This window comes from Wyeomyia smithii, chromosome 3 (genome assembly GCF_029784165.1).
Source record: "Wyeomyia smithii strain HCP4-BCI-WySm-NY-G18 chromosome 3, ASM2978416v1, whole genome shotgun sequence".
NCBI lineage: Eukaryota > Metazoa > Arthropoda > Insecta > Diptera > Culicidae > Wyeomyia > Wyeomyia smithii.
Window position 1 is genome coordinate 1,474,868 of NC_073696.1, and position 23,986 is coordinate 1,498,853.

A 23,986-nucleotide genomic window follows, 5' to 3' on the forward strand; every position below is an offset into this window, starting at 1 on the left:
CTCACATTTGATGCAACGTTCTGTTGCATAATCTTAAATTGTATATTTTCCCGACATTCCTTCACCAGAATAAAGTGCGGATACTAGACACCTTGTTGTCTTGGAGAGCAACTATGACAATCGCATGGCAGTGAAAAGAGTAGGCAACAAAAGAAGAATAGTGATAATATTTCCAAAACCGAAAAAACAAAAATCTAGAAAAGGTCAAAAATCGTAACAAAATTATTTCTCCCCGGGTTTAGTAAAATTTGTTTGATAAAATCAATCTAGCAACAGATATAGTTCCCGGCGGGCTTCATTTTTCTACACGTACGGAAAATTCTGTATTACAAGTCCCTGGCAAAGGTGAGAAAGAATAACCTAGCTTTTGCAATCGAACTTCCAGAAGTCGTGCTTGACAGCGGTTGAAGCTTCACTTTTCTACTTTCTGAGTCAGAAGGTTTACAAACTAGGAGATAGAAAGTCGGTTTTAATAATTCGTAACATTGAAGATGAAACTGGCAAATATTACGTCAGATTTCAAACGATTACAGCAAGCGAACGACTAAATGCATCTTAGTCATTTATACGCCGTTGGATAGATAAAATGTGTGACAACTGTTTGATGTAATGTTAAACATTGTTGCATTACTGCTTAATGGTGAAAAAATATACTTATACACTTTCTTCGTTATTGTCTTGTTTCCCGAGCAAGGATAACAATATCATGTGTAACAGGTGAAAATGCCGATAAGCCGCGATTTACGCGAATAAATATTATAATGATGAGAGAAGAGTCAAGTAAACCTTGAATGAGTTGAAAGCGGTACTCTCAGAAGTCAGATATAGACGAGATGCACCTAGTCGCCACCAGGAGACCTACTCCATAAAACGACCACGGGGGCGGAGGCGAAAAAACCTCTGAAAAAGGGGGCGTAATTAATGGGTGAACCGGTGGAGAGCGCCAAAAATCAACCGCCAACCATCGTTTGGATTTCACTAATCGACAAAAACTCTAGGTGAAAGGTTGTACGGTAAACGAACTCAAATTAGGAGTAAAGCGACAGTGCAACTATTGTTTGCTGAAAGGTTTAAAAGAAAAGTTAAAGCTGAGATAAAATAGGAAAAGAAAAGTTAGGAAGTGAAGTGAAGGCATCGTGAAAAAAGAGACTGATCTATCAGGTGCGTAACTTCTCAAAGACAATCAGCCTCCAACCGACGCCCAAACACCATTTTGTAATCCCCCCCCCCCTCATTATGCCCTCAGAACCTCATGTTCCTGCATGAAAGCTGCTCTTTAACCTGGATAGTTATCCCTACTGGAGTTAGCCAGTTCCTCGGAGCAACACGAAAAACTTGGACGCCGGATAGGCGAGTGGCAACGGACTTCAGGCAGTGGCGAACTAGGAAGGAGAAGTAAGTAGACGTCGGAAAAGGGGCCCCGAATGCTAAGAAAGTGAAGAGACGAGGTAGGAGATAGAGACTAAGGAAGTGGGAGTGACAGATGAAATAAAAGAGTTGTTTGAGACGACGTTCAAACGTTTAATTTGACCAACACACGAGAGCCGACCCTGAGGCGGTGTAGATGGGAGTCTCAGCATTGCTGGCTCTATCGGCCCGCTAGTTTCACATGGACCGGATAAATTCCACTGCCTACATATTCTGACTCAACAAAGTGTTTTGTTTCGTTTATCTTTCTCGAGACTACGTGGCCACGCCCTTAATGCAAAAATCTACGCTTAACTCTATACAAAAGACTGCGTGTAGAAAATTCAGCTTCATTCTAGTTTGTCACACAATAGCGAGTGGAGTATAGCTGTTAGAGGTACGCAACATTAGGAAACGAGAACTCAACTTCCAGGCACTGCCGAACATCTTACCTTTATTTTGCATACGACAGCAACAGTTACCGTCGTTTGCTGCAGGATATTTTACTGGCACAGCCAGCGTTCTGTAGCACGCATTTCTAGCTGAAGATTTTGAAATCGGTTCTTTTCAGAACTATAAATGCTTGAAGATAAAAATTATAAGAATTTTCGCAACTACTAATTGTGTGAAATTCGCATGTATTTATGTATTTCTCAATAATCATTACAATAACGACCAATAAACGGTAGTGTTACCTATGAACAGTTTGTCGCGGCAAGATAAAAACCTCATTTCAAGAATTTTTACTGCTAAATCCAGTGATTTTCCGGTTCAATTGTTCCTTTGTGCCCACTCGAACGACGTTATCGGTCCAATATCAATAACGCAAATTATTTAATCTTAGAACCAGAGTAATTTTCGTATCCGGAAGGCACAAACTTTCTTTAGATTCTTATGAAAATTACTCAGTAGTATCGAAGGTGTTTTGTTTCGTTTCTCTTTCTCGAAACTGCGTGGCCACGCCTTCAATGCAAAAATCTACGCTGAACTCGATACAAAATACTGCGTGTAGAAAATTCAGCTTCATTCTTCTTCTTAACACGATAGCAAGTAGAGCCCTTATACCTGTTCATGATGTTTAACAGGCGTAGTGAAATATGTTAAACAAGAGTAAAAATCAATATTTATATTTGTCTTACGTCACCATTTCATACAACCCCTTGGGCTGTATACTTTATAGTATTTGCGACTACTCTAACTCTAGGTTAGGGGAATTCCGTAGCCGCAAGGTTACAGAGTCCGCCTTAGTAAGCGGATGGTCGTGTGTTCGAATCTTAGTAGAATCAGGCCATTCGGCCATAGATCTAATCTCTGGTTGCAGTGATGAGCTCACACAGGAAAAAAAAAACTCTAGGTTCCGAATTTTTATGCATTGCTACAACATTTGGTTTAAAAAAAGTCAATTTCGATAATTTCAAATCGATAATTTCTGTGCATATTTCCATCGATCATTCAAATGAAATTTTGACCGCTTTGATGTTACTCATCCGGAAGTTCCATTCGCCCAAGTTTTGCATGGGGACTTTTTTTTAGGAGACAAAGCATTTCAACCCCACTGCTAATTTGGATTCGAAGGTGAAGTTTTTAACATGTAATCCATCAGCATTCCAATATACAGTTTTTTAGAACCCTAATATTGAAAAAAAGGAGAATCACATGCTCTGGAGTGGGGGGAGTTAGGGTTCAACGTTGTTCTGAGAAGAAAGTAAGTTACTAAGTCTGAAGGAAAAGACAAAAGCACGATAACACGGAGCAGATTACTTCTGTAAGTAACATTTTGCTGTGTAAAAGTAAGAAAACCTAAATGTGCGAACAGCAAATACAATTCATTTGTACAAGTATATACAAGGTCCCGGTTTATTTGGATGCTGCAATTTGATAAAATAATCCGCACTCAAGGTCAACACGCTCCGCATCGTAATGCTACATTGAACGATTTGATTGTTGAGTGTCGTGCGCTGTGACTGCTCAGGCTTTGTGCGCCTCAACGTAAATGAGGAGAGGAAAGGTGGTACGAGCTTCTTGTGTTCAAACCTGGTGCGCTGGCTTTATATCCCTACCTCTCGCTCCCTCTTCTGCGAATCTTCCCGACCCACCATCGTCTTAATTTCTCTTCTTCTGTTGATTTTTTTGATTTCTATCGAGTCAAGCTTTACCCGGACTAATTGACTCTTCCACTGATGGTTTATTTTCAGCCCAAAACTGAAATCCCTGACAGTGTGTCGAACAGTTGACATTTCTGCATGACACCGTATCGAAAAGTACTGTTGCCTCACTCGCAGACTTCGACAGCAGCGTTCAACTGTACGCTTCTTTATTTGAGAGAATCGTGTGACGAGAAACCAACACGGGTGGTTAACGATTCTCTTTTGTGTCGATCTTCGGCCCGGGCGACATCTCGACTGTCGCACTCTCCGAATGACAATAATTAGCAATAACGCGACAGTTTAGAACAGCAATATAATGGAAAATAAATAATTTCTGTATTCTGCCGAAGAATATCATCAATCGTGTAAACCAGAAGATTTGAATCTTAATAACTTCGTCGTTAGTTTGGATCTAAACTGGTTGTAACTTGAAACACGAATGCTTGTGAAAGCTACATATATCTTAGAGCAAAGTATTATTTAAGTTAGCAGCCGTTCGTGCTGAATCGCGTACATGAAAAAGTTACAAGTACGACACAACATATACGATAGAATACCACCCGTGATTTATTTTATTATTTCTGTTTTTTGTTAATACAAAGAAGTCAGAAAATCTATGTGTTTTAATATTTATCTATAAACCATTCATTTGATCAAACTAAATAAATATTTAAGCATAATTTAACTAGAGTTTTAAATGACGTGAATCTTTGGGTATGAATATTGAAAGCTTTAGAAAAAATACAAAAAAATTTCATATAGTTAAATGTCACATCCTCTCATGTTACAAATTAGGGGAACAGCCTTTTCGATAAGCTCGTTATTAAGCTTGACCAGTAGTATGCTCTCTAGAGTTTCATCAGACAGTTTTGTTCTGAAATCGGATAGAACTAACGCCAGTGCACTAAATGCTCTCTCCACTGAAATTTGATTCGATGGGACAGCTAATATGGTAAGGCATACTTCTGCCAACTCGCTCTGTCCTATCACGGAATGTTTCATTACCCAATGATTCCATGTATCGTATTGGTAATTTTGATGAGCCTGGCCGTCTAATGAATTCAGTTGCTGAATAAAACCGTTCTTAGATTCATCACCGACAGAAACCGGAAGTAAGCCGCCGTGCCTTTCAGTTAAAAACGAATCAAGGTTAGATGGGCTTTCATCACTGTCGACAGTGTGACTGGGAAGGGTTGGAGATGATGTTGTCGGTTTGATGCGAGAAATTCGATCAGCTGTTGCCACTATAAAGGCTTTTTAAAACTACTGTAATTAAAATTTTAATTAAAAAAAAAAATAACTTACTCGTGTTTCTTTTTTCTCTTCATTCGATAATACAGATGATGACAAATAATTTAAGCGAGGATCTATCAATAAGGCTGCTTTGAAAGGCATATTTTTTTGTCAAAGACTGCAGTCGTTTTTCTAAAGATTCAACCAAAGCTGTTGCTAAGTTGTTGTTTCTAATGTTTCCGACATGCATTATAGCCTGAAGCCACAGAATATAAAAATCAGATAGAGATACGTGTTTGGACTGCATTAATTTAGAGCATCAGTGTACTGGTTTGAATGCCTCGTAATATTTGTGAATATACTCCCAGAATTCTGTAAGATCTGTAACAGAATTTGAAATACTCATGTAAAACGTTTATGAACAAATAGGTATTAATATTTGGTTTTCACATTTTTATGATTTGTCCATTTATATTTAAGAAAAAAAATATTTTTTTCAATCCAACACCAATTTTTTGTGTTTTAAAATGTTATGCGACATGTTTATGAAACTGATTCATAACAACAATATATATTTCCATTCGTTGTTTTGCTTTCGTCTCGATTAGACGCAAATTGTTTATCTCCGTTTGAGTTCGCAAAATAACAATACACGAGTTATCGTACGGGTGTTTTTTTGTCGATTAGTTCTTGTGTTGCGCGATAACAATAGCCTGTTGTATATCGGCAGAAACATCTGCACACTGGTAGGGGCAGGCTACCCCGCCAGTGATTCAATACGCAGCTGATATATCAGCAAGAATAATTCTCCCTCACCGCTGTTACCCCGCTAGCAGCACGGACCACCATACGATCGAGCGAGTGGAAGTCAACTACAAGTGGCATCTACAAGGTCGCGTGTAAGATACGGCTACTGTGTCACAACACGAAGCTGGATCGTCATTGTTTGTTCTGCGGAGACACTCGATTAATCCAACTATCAGCCGTGAGGTCGTGACTTAGACGTTCGGTGAAGTATTACATTTAGAATTTTTACTATAATTATCAATATTATTACTATGTTATAATATTATTATTAATATTATTATTGATATTATTATTATTTTTATTATTATTATTATTACTACAATTATTATTATTATTATTATTATTATTACTATTGTTATTAGTATTAGTATTACTGTCTTTTTTTTTATTTGATCCATTGTAGATTGAAAAATTGTTTTTAAAATTTAATATCAACTACTTGAACCCCCCCCCCATATTCGAATATTTATCGTTTGTGTGCGGTAGAGCGTAACGCTCCCGCAAAATGGACGACATGCAGGTGCAACTTTTCCTGGAAGTGGAAACAAACGGGGAAGAAATTGAAATTTCTCCCATCACCTCACCCCTACCTTCCCCTGTGCCCTCCCCTTTGCCAAGTCCTGTGCCAAGAGTACCGGAAGTACGGGTAAAAGCTTACCCAGATGCCGCTGGCGGTCCCTACGTTGTTTTTTTCCGGTTCATAAAGAAGCCATTGAATATTATTCAATTTGGCAAAGACCTGGCAAAACATTTTTCGGCCGTAACCGAGATAACGAAGGTGAGGCCGAACAAACTGCGAGTTGTCGTGAGTAGCTTGAAGCAAGCAAACGAAATTGCTGGCTACGAGCTCTTCACGAGAGAGTATCGCGTGTACATCCCTGCCAAGGATGTAGAAATCGACGGTGTGGTTACCGAGGGGAATCTCACTGTCGATGACATTTTGCGTCATGGAGTTGGCTGTTTTAAAAACCCCTTGATGCAAAGTGTAAAGATACTGGATTGCAAGCAATTGCATTCAGTATCCATCGAAGAAGGGAAGAAGAAATTCCTCCCTTCGGATTCCTTCCGAGTAACATTCGCCGGATCCGCGCTGCCGAACTACGTCCGCTTGGACAGGGTTCGTCTACCTGTACGCCTGTTCGTACCGCGGGTCATGCATTGCCAAAACTGTAAGCAGTTAGGTCACACAGCCACCTACTGCTGCAACAAGGCACGCTGTAGCAAGTGCGGAGGCAATCATGCTGAGAACGCTTGCAGTGGGGATACTGAAAAGTGTCTTTATTGCGAGGGAACTCGGCATGACCTTCCGGCGTGTCCCGCGTACAAACAGCGCGAGGAAAAAATTAGGCGTTCCCTTAAGGAACGATCAAAGCGCTCTTTTGCAGAAATGCTTAAGAGGGCTGAGCCACCCTTGACAGGAAACATCTTTTCCTTCTTGCCAACTGATGAGGGTACATCTGACGATCCCGTCGAAGGGTGTTCCTATGCCTTGCCAGAGGGATCTAGGAAGAGGAGAATGCTCAACTCTCCTAATCTTTCTCGCAAAGGTCGTAAGATAACCCCTAGCGGAATGACCAATAAGACAACACAAAAAGGAAGCGGTGAAGAAAAACCGAAGCAAGTACCCCCCGGTTTTAATTTCAAATCAAACCAGGAGTACCCACCGCTTCCTGGGGCACCAAAAACCCCTCGTGCACCCATTTCTCGATCAGAAGATGAAAAAGAAACAGGGTTCATAAAATTTTCTGATATTGTGGACTGGATATTTAAAACATTCAACATACCAGATCCCCTACAAAATATTCTTCTTGCCCTTCTTCCTACAGTGAAAACCTTTTTGAAGCAACTAGCAGCAACTTGGCCCCTCATTTCAGCTATTATATCTTTTGATGACTAATACGGCGAAAGAGGTTAGGAATTTTTTCACTGTATTACAGTGGAATTGCAGAAGTATCATCCCCAAATTCGATTTATTTTCTCATTTGATGAATACATACAATTGTGACGCATTTGCGCTCTGTGAAACTTTTCTCAATTCAAACGATCAACTCAATTTCCACGATTTTAACATTATTCGTCGAGATCGAGACTCACACGGTGGAGGGGTACTTTTAGGGATCAGAAAGTGCTATTCTTTTTTCAGAATCGACCTCCCCTCGATCTCGAATATTGAAGTTGTTGCCATTCAAACGAATTTGAATGGAAAAGACCTTTGCCTTGTTTCGTTATATATTCCCCCATCCGCGCGGATTGAACAGAAGCAACTCCTTGATATAGCAGAATTGCTCCCCGCACCTTTTATGATTTTGGGAGATTTTAACTCTCACTGTTCGCTATGGGGGTCGCTGTACGACGACAACCGATCTTCTTTAATTTGTAACTTGATCAACGACTTCAATATGACACTTTTGAATACTGGGGAAGCGACACGTGTACCTAATCCTCCAGCACGTGAAAGCGTGCTTGACCTATCCCTCTGCTCGACATCACTAGCGTTAGATTGCCAGTGGAAAGTAATCAACGATCCCCACGGTAGTGATCACCTACCAATTGTTATCTCAATTGCTAATGGGTCAACTCCAACGGATCCAATCAATATCTCATACGACCTTACACGTAATATTGATTGGAAGTCTTATGAGACGCTTATTGCGGAATCCATCGAGACTTACAAGGAACTTCCTCCGGAGGAAGAATACGCGCTCCTTTCTGGCTTGATCATCGACGCCGCGACTCAAGCTCAGACGAAACCGATACCCGGGGTAACGATTAGACAGCGACCTCCCAACAAATGGTGGGACAAAGAGTGCTCTGAGCTGTACGCGCGAAGGTCCGCGGCGTATAAGGACTACCGGGAGTACGGCACTGTCAACCTGCTTCGAAAGTACGAGGCACTGGGCAGGCAGATGAAGAGCTTAGTAAAGGCGAAAAAACGCGGGTACTGGCGGCGGTTCGTAAACGCGTTGTCGAGGGAAACAGCGATGAGCACTCTTTGGGATACCGCCAGGCGCATGCGGAACCGTGACGTTTCGAATGAGAGTGAGGAGTATTCAGATCGCTGGATACTCGATTTTGCCAAAAAGGTCTGTCCGGACTCTGTACCGGAACAGAAAACCTTTCGCGACGCGTTAATAGTAACTACGGAAGAGTCTCCATTTTCGATATTGGAATTTTCAATGGCTCTCCTGTCGTGCAACAATAAGGCTCCAGGGTTAGATAAAATAAAATTCAACCTGTTGAAGAATCTACCCGACTCTGCAAAAAGACGCTTGTTGAATTTGTTCAACAAGTTTCTTGAGCTAAATATTGTTCCGCATGACTGGAGGGAGGTAAAAGTCATTGCTATTGGGAAACCCGGGAAACCTGCCTCTGATCACAATTCATATAGGCCGATTGCGATGCTCTCTTGCCTCCGGAAATTAATGGAGAAAATGATCATCTTACGGTTAGACAAATGGGTCGAAACAAACGGTTTACTTTCAGATACTCAAGTTGGCTTTCGCCGGGGCAAAGGGACGAACGATTGCCTAGCGTTGCTTTCTACTGAAATTCAAGTCGCATTTGCTCGGAAAGAGCAAATGGCTTCTGCGTTCTTGGATATTAAGGGGGCTTTTGACTCTGTCTATGTAGAAGTTTTAAGCGCGAAACTTCATTCGCAGGGACTTTCACCAAATTTGAATAACTTTTTGCTCAACTTGTTGTCAGAAAAGCATATGTATTTCTCACATGGCGATTCGACAACTTCCCGAATTAGTTACATGGGCTCATGTTTAAGTCCTCTCTTATATAATTTTTACGTCAATGACATCGATGAATGTCTTGCAAATTCATGCACGCTCAGGCAACTTGCAGACGATAGCGTTGTATCCATTACTGGTAGCGAGGCTAGCGATCTGCAAGGACCATTGCAAGATACCTTAGACAATTTGTCTGAATGGGCTCTTAAGCTGGGTATCGAATTCTCCCCGGAGAAAACTGAGTTGGTCGTTTTTTTTAGGAAGCATAACCCAGCTCAGCTGCAGCTCGTACTAACGGGTAAAACGATCTCTCAGGTTTTAGTCGCTAAATATCTCGGGGTCTGGTTCGACTCCAAATGCACCTGGGCTTGTCATATTAGGTATCTGACACAAAAATGCCAACAGAGGATTAATTTTCTTCGTACGATTACCGGAACTTGGTGGGGTGCTCACCCAGGAGACCTTCTAAGGTTATACCAAACAACGATATTGTCAGTTCTTGAGTACGGCTGTTTCTGCTTTCGCTCCGCCGCGAACACGCACATTATAAAATTAGACAGAATACAATGCATGCAGTCGACCCATACGATGAGTCTTGAAGTGTTAGCGGGTATTCTTCCGTTGAAACATCGTTTTTGGGATCTCTCTTACCGGTTGCTAATTCGATGCACAGTTATGAACCCATTAGTAATTGAAAATTTCGAGAGGTTGGTCGACCTTTAATCTCAATCCAGATTTATGACTTTATATTTTGACTATATGGCTCAAGATATTAATCCTTCTTCATACGATTCCTCCAATGTCGCACTTTTAGATACTTCTAATAATGCTATATTCTTCGACACCACCATGAAACAAGACATTTCTGGTATCCCGGATCAATTGCGACCCCAAGAGATCCCTAAGATTTTTTCCAATAAGTTCAAACATGTTAGTTATGATAAAAGGTTTTACACTGACGGATCTAATCTAGATGAGTCCACTGGCTTCGGTGTTTTCCACGAAAATTTTACCGCCTCCTACAAACTCGATGCTTCTGCTTCCGTGAACGTTGCAGAACTTGCTGCTATTCAGTACTCTCTTGGAATCATCGAAACCCTACCCATAGACCACTACTTCATCTTCACAGACAGTCTCAGTGCCATTGAGACTCTGCGATCGATGAAGACTGTGAAGCACACCCCGTATTTCCTGGGGAAAATACGGCGGTTTTTAAGTGCTTTAACAGATAAAAATTACCGGGTTACCTTAGCGTGGGTCCCTTCTCATTGTTCCATTCCGGGCAATGAAAAGGTTGACGCTTTAGCTAAGGTGGGTGCTATTGATGGCGATATTTATGTAAGACCAAATATGCTTATGCTTATGATGAATTTTATAGCATTTTGCGTCAAAGAACACTCAACAGTTGGCAATCATCATGGAACTCAGATGAACTGGGACGGTGGCTACATTCCATTTTTCCTAAGGTATCGACGAAAGCATGGTTCAAGGGGTTGGATGTAGGTCGGGACTTCATTCGCGTGATGTCCAGACTTATGTCCAATCACTACACGTTAAACACGCATCTCTTTCGTATAGGGCTTGTAGACAGTAATCACTGCGTTTGTGGCGATGGCTACCATGACATCGAGCATGTTGTTTGGTCGTGTACCGAATACTGTGGTGTTAGGTCTGAGCTTATAGATTCCCTTCGGGCCCGAGGAAAACAACCGAACGTACCCGTTAGAGACATTCTGGGAAGCGGTGATCTCCAGTACATGACACAGCTATACTGCTTTCTGAAAAACGCTGACATTAAAATTTAAAATTTTCTTTGTCTATTTGTCAGATTAAGGATACAAATATGCTATGCTGAAGACACGGAAACGAAGAGCCCGCATCTATGCTCACACAAATATTTTGAACCCACAACAAACAAGAATACAATTGCTCTACCAGTTGAAAAACAAAGTTCCAAAATAGTTTTAAGTCAAAATTGTATCTCCCCTCCTCTCACCTTAAATCCCCACTAGCTCGTAGTCGGCCGCGAGAATAAAGAAAAGGCCTCCCTCTTTTCCCTGCTAACGTAGAATTAATACGAATTGTACTTGGCTCAGTAAAACAGAAAATGTATCGTGCCGTGTCAAATAAACTAATTTTAAACCTAAAAAAAAACAATATATATTTACAAATGTAACTTATTTTTTGATTCTATCTCACCTAATTCGTTGTACCTGCGGCCAAGATCCGTATAAAAGCTTTCATTTTCTGTAAAATGTTCCAACATTCTGAATACTCCACCCCACCTTGTCTTGGAATACAAGGCTGGGAAAGTTGGATGATGGAGTTCGAATACTGGTTTATATAAAACTTTCCGACAGTTCTTAGTTACATTCGTTATATATCGAATTGCGGAGTCGGTAGTCTTAATTACGTCAGTAACGGCTAGCTGCATGGTATGGGTTGCGCATCGTACGAGGCTAGTGATGTTGCTAAATTCCGAAATTAAGCTATTGAAAATCTCATCATCATCTTCTTCTTCGTCTTCGAAAAAATCGTCATTTGTTACATGTGTGTCAAACTCATTCAATTCTTTTACGGCCGCGATCATGTTTGCCCCATTATCACACGTTACATTAAAAATTTGGTCCAAAGTAATATCGTACTGAGATAGTATTTGCAGAATTTTCGTTCTGATACATTTGGCCGTTTGTCTCTCTATAATTTCCATCATTGCTAATAATTAAAAATAATAAAAAATAATTGAAAAAATAATAAATGATTTTTTCTAAACAAGAATTGGTGATATATAACTGTCAATCAATAATTATCGAACTGATTATGTAATAAAATATTCGAATCAATTGTCCACTGCAATATCATTAAACCAAGCCTGAGTGTAGTAAAAAGATGTATTTTGCAAACTTTTGTTTTTCTCTTAAGTTAATTATTTATTGTTTCTAGTTATTTATTTCAATTGCAAATGATGTTGGACTTTAGAATTTTCGTTTTCGAGATAAACAAAAAATGTTATTATAAATTTTTTAGAGATGTTTTGTCTAGAAAAATAAACTGTGCGGGTAAATCGACTTTGTATAACTGTGTAATATGCAATTAGATATCAGTGTTGGCGCCGCAACGTCGAGCCACCCTACAATCTTCGATCGAGAGTGGTATAAATCGTTTCCCGCGCGACGAAAGTGCATCGCTACATAATTGGCGTAGAGCTACCAGCTCTCTCCCTCTCTTAACTACATTGCTCATTGTTATAAATCCTATAAAAACCCAATCCCAGCCAATATTAGAATATAGTCAAAGTTAAATTGTTAAAGATAACACCCGATTATTATATCTTCCGAAATCCTTTTAAACCGTTGGCTGTTCGTTCGTTCGATTGCGAAAGTTACCCGCGTTGCAACCAAAGTTCTTACAAATTCATATGGTCCTTCGAGCCGGATTGCGAAAAGTTTCGCCCGGAACCGCGTAGAAAGTGATCGCTAGTGCTCGTGAATTGGCCCCGTCGCCGCTAAATAGTGCTTCTGCCGATCGGCATAATAGTGATACGAAGAGAGTTTGAGCTGAAGAAGAGACATTTGGACAAAAAGTGCGCGAAATCCACCAAGATGGATCGACTTATCCGCGAACGTAAATCGTTAGAACCCCGCCTGAAGCGCATTTCGGAAACAGTTGAAAAAATCCGACCAGAAGAGAGGATAGTGCTAACGACGAAGCCATGAGCCGTCAAGGCAAGTTCGAGAGTTGCTATATCGGGCTGAAAACTCGATTACTCAAACTGTTGAAAATCGTTAAAAATCGCGACGCTGCTCCCCCTGTGCCCTCCCAGCCAGACGTCATCCAGCAATTAGCAGATCAGCAAGCCGTATTTCTTCGCATCATGTCTACTAACATGGTTTCACCTGCAACGCACGCTACCGTCGTGCCTCAAGATGCATATCGACTCCCGGACTTGAAGTTGCCCCAGGTTAATATTCCTACATTTAGTGGAGGCTATCTCGAGTGGCAGTCGTTTATAGATCTGTTCGATAGCTTGGTCGAGCAAAATCCAACGCTAAAAGATAGCCGAAAATTATACTTTTTAAAAACCAACCTCGCTGGTGAGGCGGCTTCTTTAATTTCACACCTTAAAATCGAAGACGCGAATTATAAACCTGCTTTAGAAAAGTTGGCATCCCGGTATGATAAACCCCGTGAAATAGCGAGCAAGCATATACAACGATTTCTATCGCAACCACCGCTTTCGTTTGCCTCTGCCAGTGGCTTGCGAGCACTGCATGACGTGTCAGATGAAGTTCTCCGAGCGCTCAAAGCCATGGCTAGAGAGGATCGTGATACATGGTTGCTTTTTATACTGAGCGAAAAGGTGGATCCCGATACCAAACAGCTATGGTGTCAAAAAATTGCCGAAATGAAGGAAGAAGAGATTACCCTAACGCGGTATCTAAAATTTGTTGAAGCAAGAAGTTTCGCTTTGCAATCGGCGCATCCGAATAAACCTAAAACATTCGTACCCGCAAAATTTCCTGCTAGAGAAGTAACAAAATTCGTCACGACAAACCCCACATTTTGTGAAGTCTGCTCCGCACAATATCATCACCTATTTCAGTGCGGCAAATTTATTCACATGAGCTATCACGAACGACTAGCTCAAGTAAATCGATTAAAACTGTGCCGAAACTGTCTCAAAACACATCCCGGTAGCAGCTGCAAAGCTGGTTCATGTAGAAAATGTAACTTCCCACATCACACTTTGCTGCATCCACTTATCACTGGTTCACAAACACCAAACACGGCTGAATCATCAACCGATCAGCTACAATCCGCGCAATCATTTATTTCGGCACTAGATTCTGCTGGTGGCCTTGGCTCCGCAAACGTCCTCCTAGCTACAGTGGCTATTAACGTCCTAGATAAAAAAGGGCATCCTCATGCCTGTCGCGCTGTTCTGGATAGCGCATCGCAAGTCAACTTTATCAGTGATAGCCTCCGTAAGCAGCTTGGTATCGACACCTCGCATGCTAATGTGGATCTGGAAGGCATCTCGGCAGCTACCGCTCACGCAGATCGATTTGCAGACATCGTTATCACATCTCGCTGCACGAACTATCGAACCTCCGTGCCTTGCCTTGTATTGGAGAGAATAACAAAATTTCTCCCATGCAAACCAGTAAACGCTTCAGCCCCCCCTAGAAAGTGTTAAGCCCCCCCTAGAATTTCCCAGAGAATGATTGTATTCAATATAAATACATTACATACTACTTACCAGAGCATCGAAATCAACACAAATTGAGATGTCGTCAGTCATTGGCTAAGAACTAGTTCTGCACCCAGGATCGATTCTTAAACCTAGCTCTCTTACTCATCTTACCAGTCAGACAAGAGCTGTAGTAACTCGTGCTGTATCAAGAAGTTGTCGCCATTTTACTCGGTTTTGGGATGTGTTTCACCAGTTCCCCAGACGTTTCATCACTTGCAAGTCTCTTTCGATCTGGTCGAGCCATCATGCACGCTGCGCCCCTTCTTTCCGGTGCCGATAGGGTTTGCTGAAGAGAAGTCCGGCATCCTTACGACTCGACCGGTCCACCGCAACCAATTGTCTTTCGCCAGGTGCGCAATGGGGTTCTCTCCAAACAGCGCTTGTAGCTAATGGTTCATGCGCTGTCGCGCCGTTATCCGTCGTCCGTTTGTACTCCACCGTAGATAGTCCACAGCACCTTCCATTCGAGAACACCAAGAGGACTTCCGTAGAGGACTACCGGTTATATCAGGGTTTGGTAGTTTTTTGTATCGAAGTGGTCATGTCCGATCAGCACTGTGATTGGTGCGTACGTATGTAATGTCTGAGAAGAACGAGCCGTCGATGAGAACGTGGTCAATTGTTTTGCTGTACATTGGTCGAGGAAAGAAGGGACTTTGGACTGACAGCCCGCGGGAAGCTGCGAAGTTGGTGCATAGCTGGCCGTTGTCGCTCGCCACGGTGTGCAGGCTGTGCGGGCCGCTCACCGGCTTATATAAGTCTTTCCTCCCGTTCATGTCCCCAATGACGATCTTGATGTCTCTACGCGAGCAGCTATCGTAAAGTTTCTCCAGCTATGCGTAGAACGTTTCTTTCTCTACATCAGGTCTTCCTTCGTTAGGGGCAGTGCACATTGGGAATAGTATAGTTGTAGAACCAGCCTTTCATTCTAAACAAACACAACCTGTCGCTGATTGCCTGCCACTTCATAACACGACTCTGCATCCTGCCCAGCACTATAAAACCGCTACCAAGCTCATTGGTTGTGCCACCGCTTTGGTGGTACTGTGCCTTGCGGTCACAAATCCACCGTACCTTCTCTCCTTTCAAGCAATGCTCCTGGAGCGCAACAATGTCGAAGTGGCGGGATTCTAGCTGATCCAGCAGAATCCAGTCGACATCCGGTGCGTTGAACGATCTACTGTTACATGTACCAAGCTTCTAATCGTCGTCCTTATTTCGTCGGCTGGGTCATTGCCTATTGTTTCCGGTTCGTTTTGTATTCTTGATTCTTCGTAGTATGTTTATTTTAGTATGCTGCCTTACTAGGGCTGCGATGCTTAGTCTCGCGACGGGGCTGCCGCCATAGGTGTAGCTGGCGAGACACCGCATTTCATAGTTCAGCCGTTCGGTCCGGATCAGTCGCTGTTTGAGCCGCCCCTAGCCTGTTGGGTTCGGACAAGCTGCTCTCTAAGGAGAACAATTACCCCTTTCCTGTCAGCATACGACCAAGTTTCCACCGGTTCACCGGTTTTCCCTTGGTTGCTTGTATCCCAGTCGGTACAAACCAGCGTTGCTAAACGAGCGAGAAGCGTAACATATCCACTCCTTTCTGCTTGAGAATCAGATATGTGCTACGCTTCTCCAGTCGTTCGCACACACACCTTCGAGACACTCTTTATTATTCACGCACTTGCCAGAGCAGCAGCCAGCATACAACCGCTCGCAAATTCTCTTCTATCTTTTTACTCACGCCGAGTACGCGAGTACTCGAATAAGAGTACTTGACTAGGAGTGCTTGAAAAAATGTGCCCGAAAACGAAAATGCTTCGTTCACCGACTCACGCATGCGGTTTGTCAATCGCTGAACTGATGCCAAGCAGTTTTGCATCGTGCACCGACAGCCGAAAGTGGGGTGATGAATCTATATAGAATCGCATGCTTGAACGTGTAGGGTATCGGAATACCTACTCGCAGTGATGCCACATTTTTATCTGTATTTCGAATCTCAGGAAATCTTCTTGGTGATATTTCAATCTATATAAAAATCTGCATATTTACTCAACATATCTCTTAGAAGAAAAAAACGCAACATAGCTTGTTCATTGACTCATATACGCACACGTTTACGCGTAACATATAAATATAATGAAAACTCCAACACGCTCAATAGCATTTGAGTTCATTTTCGATTTTCAACTATATCGAAAAATTAATTTCGCGACTTCATGAAAACCAAAAAAAAACTGTATAGTTCTGTACTATTTCTAGAAAATCTGTAATTTGTATATACAGATATCGGTATGAAAAATACACAAAAAATCTGTATAAGTACTGATAAATCTGTATATGTGGCATCCCTGCCTACTCGTCGAAATATTCTTTTTGCCACCCCGCTTCGTCGTGCCTTGTCACTCCGTATCGTCATAATGCGTCTTGACGGTCTTAACAATCACCTCCGCTGGTTGTGCTCGCGAGAAAGGGAGGTACTCGCGAGTGGGAAAGTACACGAGCGAGAGTGTGTGTGAGAAAACTCGCAAGCATCAACGCTCGGTAGTGTGAAAAGAAAAAAGTAAAAGAGAACGAGAAACAGTACGACAGGAGTATCTCTAGTGTGAGATTTTGGTAGCGGCGAGACGCCACTTGGAGTATCGCATGCTTTTTGCGAGCGAGTTTAACAACGCTGGTACAAACCTGGCTCTCCTCAATATCAAATCAGTGTTGCTGAAAGAGGTTGGCGTTGACACTGTGTTCAAGATATTCAGTACATCGTCGAAGATTCTATCTTGAAGTGATTTTTGCTGCTGTTACGACACTATTTTAAGCATTATTAAATAAGCTTATTAAAACTCCTTTTTCTGCTTTTAAAATTACATGCATGAAAACTAGCCCACCCTAGAAATTTTCCTTAGTTGCGCCCATGACCATATCGAAAAAAAGTTGGACCGAAATCCATCTCCTAAAGCTAAGCACGATGAATTCATGCGTGATTACCTTGATCTCGGTCACAAGTCGTTAGTAGAAGAGAACAAGTCACTCAAAAAATGCGTGTATCTCTCACGCCACTGTGTGATTAAAACCACCAGCTCAGCCACAAAATGCCGAGTGGTTTTTGATGCTTATGCTAGAGTTTTGAATGGACTCTCTTTAAAAGACACTCTTATGTGTGGCCCAGAAGTACAGGACTCATTGATAAACACTTTGCTTCGTTTTCGTTTGCCACCTGTCGTACTTGATGGTGATACGAAGCAGATTTATCCTAAGGTTTGGCAGCGTCGTGATTTTTTCAAAATTCTGTGGAGTTGGTCGAAAGAAGAACCTGGTAAAGAGTATCACTTAAACACAGCGACGTTTGGCACGAAAGGCGCTTTTTATCCGGGCATCAAATGCGTTCAACAGCTTGGCCAACTACAATCGAGACACGGAGTGAAACGCGGCAGGTCTTTGCACCAGCTTAACCCGTTCCTGAATGAAAACTCTCTGCCCTTTGTTTGTACGGACAATGCAATGCCTCATCAATTTTGCAAATAAAAACACCATTTTCAAACTGCATGCACTCCTCTGCAATGCTGCGAAATGTTCTCTTGACACCACGCCTAGATTCCATTGTGAAAACAAGTCTGACGAATTTATCAACAAGATCTATTCCGTTTGCAAGCTTGCCTAATACTAATTTTCAAGAACAAAATTACTAGTCCTTATCCAAATTGATTGATGTTCATCCGATATGCACTTATCAAGACTCTCCCGCGGAGAGAAATTAACATCCTTCCAACTTTGATTACTCATCAACTACATGCATAATTGACACAAACTATACACACCATATTGAAGATCGATCATTTCTCAAATTGTATTAAATAGCTTCATCGTTAAAATTTTCAAGCTTAGTCCCAAGCTGTGATCTAAGTTTGTATATTTATGATGATAGATGATGCCATGCGGCATCATTGAAGGAGAATGGGTTAGCTTGTGAACTTTTTCTTCCAAAGAGAGTTCGCTGCAGGTAAAATTTTATTTAAATTAAGCATTTGACATTCAAATAAAGAGCAGTACAATAAACGCATGAATCTTACAAATTCAATAAACGTCCGCGGACCCGAATAAAAAATCAATGCTAACTAAATTGAACTCACCTCAATTCGTAATAAATGCACAGAGAGCTACAGGCAATGACACTGAGGCAGAGATTGTCTTCACAATGACTACAATATGAAGACAAGTGAGCGAGAGAATTGTCGTTCGTGCTGAATTCGTGACAAAAAGCAAGAGATAACAGCAGAACGTATGATACCTCGAGAGCGGCTACTGTCGCGTAGCGTTTCATTCCACAATGGCAATCACAAAATCTTGCTGCTGTCGTGTGAATGCTGTCGGGTACCAGTACAATTCTCTACCCTGATCCCTGAGCATCGTTCAAATTTCGAAAGACCTGATGTTACGCTACAAGACCGTGGCTGATCCATGTCTGTCCGTCGAAGGGTGTAGGAAGCGGTATCGTTTGCTTCTATAATATTGCCTGCCCCGATGTAAAGATACTAGACTGCGTAATTGCGGTCCGTGTCTTTCGTCGGCCATACAAACCGAAAGTATTGATCCATCGGGTCTCTATGTACCCCATGTAATGAATTGCATCCATTGCAAGCAGTTAGACCACAGAGCCACCTACTGCTGCAATAAGGTGCGCTGAGGATTCCTGCAGTGTATCCACTGCCAGGAAATTCAGCATCAGCTCTTCACATGGAGCGCGAGGATAAAAAAGCAGTCTCTTGAGGAGCATTTAAAGCGTTTTACCACGAGACCACTACTTCCATAACATCGAACCCCTTTGATCTGCTGTCTTCCGATGAAAGGGATCCAACAGCGAAAATATCTTATGCCAATACTGAGGAGTCTTTTTTCGCTAAGGTGGTGGAGAATCTGCTCATAGATAAGAAACTAGAAAAGTGGTGTCGCGGTCGTTACACTTTAGACACCTACTCGGTACGCCCCGGGCCCACTAAAACCCTACAGTCTCCAGTCCTAATCTTCCTAGAACAACGCATTTACTTCTTACCGGAAGAAAGTATTACCTCGGAGAGTGGCTTTTGTGCTTGATACACCCTGTTTAATCTTATAATCTCTGAACTAAGTATCTGGAGAATGGCTGTCAGCTGCCACTGGTGTGTTGATGGGTAATTCCCCACACACGTTCCAGCGCCAAAAGAGTCTGACAGGCGTTTACATAGACCGCACTTCAAATGTCCATTCGAAGTAGTGTAGTGCCCGCGCAGACTCTTCCGTATCCACGCACTCGGGACACATATGTCCTGGCATCTGCAATCTGTAGATACTTTCCAGTCTGCCACGATGACTTGTAATACCTAGAGCCTGAGTATGGGAACTACGCTGACAAGAAGTTTCCGCTTGCTGTCATACATCGCTGAGGTGATTTGAGGCAGTAAATATCCGTATTTTTTTTGCAGTCCTGAAGCTAAATCACAGAACTCTAGAGTCTTTATCGACGGCAAACGAAATTTCTAGTTATTTCAAAGCAATTTTTCAAAATTTTGTATAACGACACCAGTAAACTGGGCCAAGGTTATGTGGAAATATGTGATGGTGTTATTTTTTCGCTCCCATGCTCTTTTCGTGTTTCTTATGGGTCCTATAACTGTGTGAATTTTCAAATGGATCGATGGAGCTATATTTTTGCACCCGATTTTCAAAGCTTCCATACGATTTTATATGGGAGAATCCGCTTTTCAAAACTTAATCTCTCGAGATGTCCAGTTGGCTACTAGAAATATATCGATACATGATATTTGTAAGGCGCTACGATGCTTGTAGAAAAAGTTTTTTCCCTCAAACTGATTAATTATCTGACGAATCTAGCAATAATGCTGCAGCATGCCACTGGCAGCAATCGTTTCCGTCGATGGCTTATTCATTAGAAAATGTAAAGGATTGCATTTCTATCTTACGTTGTAATTAAAGAAGTATCATACCAAAAATAGATTCATTTAAGGTTTGATTAATTAATACAAAAACGATGCATTTTTCCTTCGAATAATGATTTCCATGATTTTAATATTACTCGCCTTGATTGAGACACCCCCCTAGAAGTGCTATTTAAAATGTTTACTCGTTTCTCTTGGATTAACTCCGCCTGTTACGATTCTCTTGGTTCAGTTTAGCCTTTACGAATAGACTTGAATTATTGAGAACTGTAGCAGAGGGTCCAAAGCCCCTGTAAAGGAGGATGGTTGCAACAGCTCTTAACCATGGCTGTTGCGTAAAATCCAATGGTTGAAACCCCTAAGCTAAGGTGTTATGTGACCCGTGCCGATGGATGACGTGGTGGGGGGGGGTTTAAGAAATACCCAGCCTCTAACGGAGCCTGTGGAGTACCAGGGCACCCTTCACAGTAATTAGCCCTTACTGCATCACGCGGGTCACTGATGCAGCGGACTCTTCTTTACCCAGCGACTCGTGGAAATTTTATGAACGACAAAACTTCACAAAATTCGGCCACCGGCAGCCTTTCTTTGCCGGAACCCATGGACTCATCGGAGCGTAGTCCAATAAAAACAAACGCACCGGGCAGAACGGAGGAGATGGAGCATGAGGATGATTTCAACCTCGACAGCGAATCGCTGGACGGAGGACCCTCTGCTTCATCTTCAATCCTACTTTCTCCACAAGGGAATGACGAAAGTCAAATGGACTTAGTTCCCGAATCATCGGCACCCCTTGTCAAGCGACTTTCAAATGCGCAAAGGCGGCGACCGAGCAAAAATCTTCGCTCCGGTCTCTCGTACGAAGAAGCCAGGAAGCTGGCCCTCCTTCCAACAGAACAGCCTGCTCAATCGAACCAAGTTGCCGTCAAGCGACAGCGGTCGGACGACTTGGTGTCCCCAAACACCAGTACTAAGTGTCCACAGCCTAAAAAACTGCGGAACGGCACTGGTTTGGGGTCATCGGGTTCGAAGCCGCTCCCGAAGGCCACATATAGGGACATGGTGGGAGCTATAAGCCTTGCGGTTACTTCTGCTACCCACCCCAACTCCCTACTCACAACGAACCAGCTTCAGGCTGTCCGGACCTCCATCCTCGATCACATTGCGGACCAGGAAAATCCAACCACCAAGCCCAAGTTTAACGGTTGCCATCTAAAAAATGGCTTCCTGCAACTTGCCTGTGCCGACAACGACACAGTGCAATGGTTGGAAAGGGAGGTACCTTCTCTCGTACCATGGGAGGGAGCACAACTTCGTGTATACCACATGAAGGATCTGCCGAAGGCCAGACGGTATTTCGGTTACTTCGCGGACAGTGCGAACTCTCCGGACGAGAAGATTCTTCGTTCACTCCAGAATCAGAACGACCATCTCTCTACCAAAATGTGGCGAGTCTGTAACCGCAAATTGGTAAAGACCTTGGTCGAACTAGTTCTGGATATTGACGAAGAATCGGCCAAACTCGTTGAGAGTAGAAATAATGAACTGCACTACGGTTTCGGCAAAGCACGCATCCGAAAGGTAAGCGGAAGGCCGAACGTCACAGGCAGGAAAGACTCCGTCGCAATGTCAGGGAAGGTACGTGCGGGTAACTCCTCCGGGAGTACCCTGCCACCACCAGGCAAAGCGATCCTGTGAATGGGCTAAAGGTTCGCGTGGGAAACTCCTCCGGGAGTGCCCCACAACCACCCAAATGCAACCCTGCGATTGGGAAGGTACGCGCAGGATGCTCCCCCGTGAGTGCCCTGTCACCACCCAAACAACGCAACCCCGCGGCTGCATCAACCACCGAAAAGTACACGCAATTCTCTCTAGCAGAGTGATCACAGCAACCTTGGGAGATTCGTCTGTAACAATGTCAGTGGTCAAGGGGTGCCCGCAAGGAGGAGTTCTCTCGCCCTTGTTATGGTCACTAGTTGTCGACGCACTTCTCAACAAGCTTTCACAGCTTGGTTACGAGGTCATTGGATATGCCGATGATATCGTCCTCATCGTCAGAGGTAAGGATGACGCAACTCTGTCGAGCCGAATGCAAACGGCTCTGAATACCACCATGTCATGGTGTTTACAGGAGGGTCTAAACATAAACCCCTTAAAAACAGTCCTAATTCCATTCGGCAGACGAAGGACGATCTCCATCACTCCTCCAATACTGAATGGAGTTAGACTGGGCTTCAGCAATGAAGTCAAATATCTCGGAATTATTTTGGACAAGAAGCTGAACTGGTCTGCACAACTGGATCATGCCGCTAAGAAAGCGATCTCAGCGATCTGGGCCTGCAGAACTCTGTTCGGTAAGACCTGGGGACTAAAACCAGACATGGCACTCTGGTCTTACAAGACCATTGCCCGACCAAGAATCACCTATGCTGCCCTAGTGTGGTGGCCTTAGGTGAACGAAGTGACTGCGCAAGCCAAACTCAAACTAACTCCGCTATTAACCACAGTCTCCGACTGGATGGACGTTAGGACCAACATGTATATTCCATATAGAGTGATTGAAACAAACCGCTCTATGTGGAACAATGGAGGGCCTAATCTTCCACCTGGCATCGTCAGTTTTTATACGGACGGCTCGAAAGTGGGATCCCTAACGGAATCTGGTATATACGGACCCGGTATCAGGGAAACGTTTTCCCTGGGAAAATGGCCCACCGTTTTTCAAGCAGAGGTATATGCCATATATATCTGCGCAAAAATATGTCTGCAACGCAACTACAGACATGCGAAAATCGGTATATTCTCGGACAGTCAAGCAGCACTACTAGCACTTAAGTCCGTCAAATGCGCTTCCAAACTTGTTTGGGAATGCATTGAAACTCTACGGTAACTTTCCCGACAGAATTCAGTTTTTCTGTTTTGGGTGCCCGGACACTGCGGAGTCGAGGGTAATGAACACGCTGACTACCTAGCAAGACAGGGATCAGCTCAGCGGTTTATTGGTCCCGAGCCGTTTCTGGGTACGTCCATTTCCGCTATCAAAAGCGAACTATTAACTTGGGAAAGGCTAGAAATAGCATCCTAATGGCAACAGGTACAGGGTTGTAGACAAGCTTAAAAGTTAATCTATCCGAACCTCGGAACCGCCAGAAAGTTACTTAGTCTAAATCGTAATGAACTACGGATAATCACGGAACTCCTTACCGGATACTCTCCCGCTTTTTATCATTTAAAAAAAATCGGTGTAGTGTTGAACGACACCTGCCGATTCTGCAAATCTGAACCAGAGAGTTCAGAGCATTTGCTTTGCTCTTGCGAAGCTCTTGCTTCCTCTAGGTACAACTTCTTAGGAAGTTACCTTTTAACTCCATACCAAGCATGGAGTTCCAATCCCAAGCAGGTCATTAGTTTCATCAACTATGTTGTACCTAATTGGGGTACAGGTTTACAACAAAACAGTTCTACTCCATCAATGAGTACGAA

The 23,986-nt window shown here is 42.8% G+C and overlaps 1 protein-coding gene across 1 annotated transcript; it reads left to right on the plus strand.

The window, feature by feature from the left end:
- The first annotated feature begins 13,043 nt into the window (after positions 1-13,043).
- Positions 13,044-14,528, plus strand: LOC129733088 (uncharacterized). The gene has a single exon (XM_055694657.1). The coding sequence runs from the start codon at positions 13,044-13,046 to the stop codon at positions 14,526-14,528; it is 1,485 nt and encodes a 494-aa protein (XP_055550632.1).
- Positions 14,529-23,986: the final 9,458 nt, after the last annotated feature.

Excerpts from the sequence above, each read along its gene's own strand:
- LOC129733088 (XM_055694657.1), top strand. The coding sequence starts at position 13,044 with ATGAGCCGTCAAGGCAAGTTCGAGAGTTGCTATATCGGGCTGAAAACT.